Here is a 2,975-nt window from a genome sequence, read left to right as displayed (position 1 = left end):
TGTGTGTGTGTTCTTGTCTGTGTGTGTGTGTGTGTGTGTGTGTGTCTCTCTCTCTCTCTCTGTGTGTGTGTGTGTCTCTCTCTCTCTCTCTCTCTCTGTGTGTGTCTCTCTCTCTATATATTTGTGTGTGTTTTTCTATGTGTGTGTGTGTGTGTGTGTGTTTCTCTCTATATGTGTGTGTGTGTTGTTCAGGTGAAGCAGACCGTCTGCAGTCATGGGCCGGCGCTCCACCTCCTCCACCAAGAGTGGGAAGTTCATGAATCCCACCGATCAGGCCAGTGAGTACACACACCTCAGATCACCAATAAACCTGTCTGACAGCTGCTGTGTAAACCAGCCCTGACCCGTGTGTGTGTGTGTGTGTGTGTGTGTAGGGAAGGAGGCACGCAAGAGAGAGCTGAAGAAGGTACGTACTTGACCTCTAGACAGACGCTTTTGAATGCAGACACTCCTGACATACAGTACGAAGGTCCAGGTGACTTCTTGCTGAGCTCTTGACTGGTTAGTGCACACTTCTCAGCGTGTGTACAGCGTGATTAGCAGACCGTTAGTGAACACGAGCATCACAGTTACAGACGTATATGTGTGTTTAATCTCAGTGTTGTGCAGTGTTTGGAGAATAACTGTAGTTTTCTGTAGTAACTGTGTGTCATCGGAGCACTGGTGCCGCGTGCTGCACTGATCCTGTGCTCGGATTAACACCTGTGTGTGTGTTTATTGTAGAACAAGAAGCAGAGGATGATGGTCCGAGCAGCAGTGCTGAAGATGAAGGACCCACGTCAGATCATCAAAGATATGGAGAAACTCGACGAGATGGGTGTGTGAGAGTGTTTGTGAGTGAGTGAGTGAGTGAGTATGAAGAGTGAGAGAGAGTGTGTGTGTGTGTGTGAGAGAGTGTGAGTATGAAGAGTGTGTGTGTGTGAGAGAGAGTGAGTCAGTGAGAGAGAGAGTGAGTCAGTGAGAGAGAGAGAGAGTGAGTGAGTGAGAGAGAGAGAGTGAGTGAGAGAGAGAGAGAGAGTGAGTGAGAGAGAGAGAGAGAGAGTGAGTGAGAGAGAGAGAGAGAGAGTGAGTGAGAGAGAGAGAGAGAGAGTGAGTGAGAGAGAGAGAGAGAGAGTGAGTGAGAGAGAGAGAGAGAGAGTGAGTGAGAGAGAGAGAGAGAGAGTGAGTGAGAGAGAGAGAGAGAGAGTGAGTGAGAGAGAGAGAGAGAGAGTGAGTGAGAGAGAGAGAGAGAGAGTGAGTGAGAGAGAGAGAGAGAGAGTGAGTGAGAGAGAGAGAGAGAGAGTGAGTGAGAGAGAGAGAGAGAGAGTGAGTGAGAGAGAGAGAGAGAGAGTGAGTGAGAGAGAGAGAGAGAGAGTGAGTGAGAGAGAGAGAGAGAGAGTGAGTGAGAGAGAGAGAGAGAGAGTGAGTGAGAGAGAGAGAGAGAGAGTGAGTGAGAGAGAGAGAGAGAGAGTGAGTGAGAGAGAGAGAGAGAGAGTGAGTGAGAGAGAGAGAGAGAGAGTGAGTGAGAGAGAGAGAGAGAGAGTGAGTGAGAGAGAGAGAGAGAGAGAGAGTGAGAGAGTGAGAGAGAGAGAGAGTGAGTGAGTGAGTGAGAGAGAGAGTGAGTCAGTGAGTGAGAGAGAGAGTGAGTGAGTCAGTGAGAGAGAGAGAGAGTGAGTGAGTCAGTGAGAGAGAAGTGAGAGAGAGAGAGAGAGAGAGTGAGTGGGTGAGTGAGTGAGAGAGAGAGAGTGAGTCGGTGAGTGAGTGAGAGAGAGAGAGAGTGAGTCAGTGAGTGAGTCAGTGTGTGTGTGCGAGAGTGTGTGTGTGTGTGTGTGCGAGAGTGTGTGTGTGTGTGCGAGAGTGTGTGTGTGTGTGTGCGCGAGCGAGAGTGTGTGTGTGTGTGCGTGAGCGAGAGTGTGTGTGTGTGAGAGAGTGTGCGAGCGTGTGTGTAAGGGAGCGAGCGTGTGTGTAAGGGAGCGAGAGTGTGTGAGCGAGCGCGAGAGCGTGTGAGCGAGCGCGAGAGCGTGTGAGCGAGCGAGCGTGTGAGTGAGCGAGCGTGTGAGTGAGCGAGCGAGTAAGTGTGTGTGTAAGGGAGCGAGCGTGTGTGTGTGTGTTAGCGTGTGTGTGTGTGTAAGGGAGTGTGTGTGTGAGCATGTGTGTGTGAGCGTGTGAGCGAGTGAGTAAGTATGTGTGTGTAAGGGAGTGAGTGTGTGTGAGTGAGCGTGTGTGTGTAAGGGAGTGAGTGTGTGTGAGTGAGCGTGTGTGTGTAAGGGAGTGAGTGTGTGTGAGTGAGCGTGTGTATGTAAGGGAGTGAGTGTGTGTGTGTGTGAGAGTGAGCGTGTGTATGTAAGGGAGTGAGCGTGTGTGTGAGAGTGAGTGTGTGAGTAAGAGAGTGAGTGTGTGTGCGCGTGCGTGCATGTGAGTGAGTGAGTGTGTGTGTGTGTGAGAGAGTGAGTGTGTGAGAGAGTGAGTGTGTGAGTGTGTGAGTGAGAGTGACTGAGTGAGTGAGAGTGTGTGTGTGTGTGTGTGAGTGAGATTGAGAGTGAGTGTGTGTGTGAGTGAGCGTGTGAGAGAGAGTGTGTGTGTGAGTGAGAGTGTGTGCATGTGAGAGTGCGTGTGAGTGAGTGTGTGTAAGGGAGTGAGTGAGCGTGTGTGCGAGTGAGTGTGTGTGTAAGGGAGTGAGTATGTGTGAGTGAGCGAGTGAGTGTGTGTGTGTGTGTGTGTGTGAGTGAGTGAGTGAGCGTGTGTATGTAAGGGAGTGTGTGTGAGTGAGTGTGTGTGAGTGAGCATGTGTGAGAGTGAATGAGCGTGTGTAAGGGAGTGAGCGTGTGTGTGTGTGAGCGAGCACGTGAGGGAGTGCGTGTGCGTGTGAGGGAGCGAGCGTGTGTAGGAGCGAGCGAGCGAGTGTGTGTGTGAGTGAGTGAGCGTGTGTACGTAAGGGAGGGAGTGTGTGTGAGTGAGTGAGCGTGTGTATGTAAGTGAGGGAGTGTGTGTGTGTG

At 51.3% G+C, this 2,975-nt stretch overlaps 1 protein-coding gene across 1 annotated transcript in view; it reads left to right on the top strand.

Annotated features, from left to right (window-relative positions):
* Positions 1 to 2,975, top strand: part of LOC107574610 (WW domain-binding protein 11) — a 17,988-nt gene that overhangs the window by 424 nt on the left and 14,589 nt on the right. Inside the window, exons 2-4 of the mRNA XM_016261052.1 lie at positions 193 to 278; positions 375 to 406; positions 724 to 817. Coding sequence (XP_016116538.1) covers positions 215 to 278; positions 375 to 406; positions 724 to 817 — 190 coding nt within the window. The 5' untranslated portion in view covers positions 193 to 214. The remainder of the gene's footprint in view (positions 1 to 192; positions 279 to 374; positions 407 to 723; positions 818 to 2,975) is intronic.

This window comes from Sinocyclocheilus grahami, unplaced genomic scaffold, assembly GCF_001515645.1.
Source record: "Sinocyclocheilus grahami isolate Dianchi unplaced genomic scaffold, SAMN03320097.WGS_v1.1 scaffold2285.1, whole genome shotgun sequence".
Taxonomy (NCBI): domain Eukaryota; kingdom Metazoa; phylum Chordata; class Actinopteri; order Cypriniformes; family Cyprinidae; genus Sinocyclocheilus; species Sinocyclocheilus grahami.
Note: the sequence above shows the minus strand (reverse complement) of the source record. Positions and strands in the feature narration are given on the sequence as shown.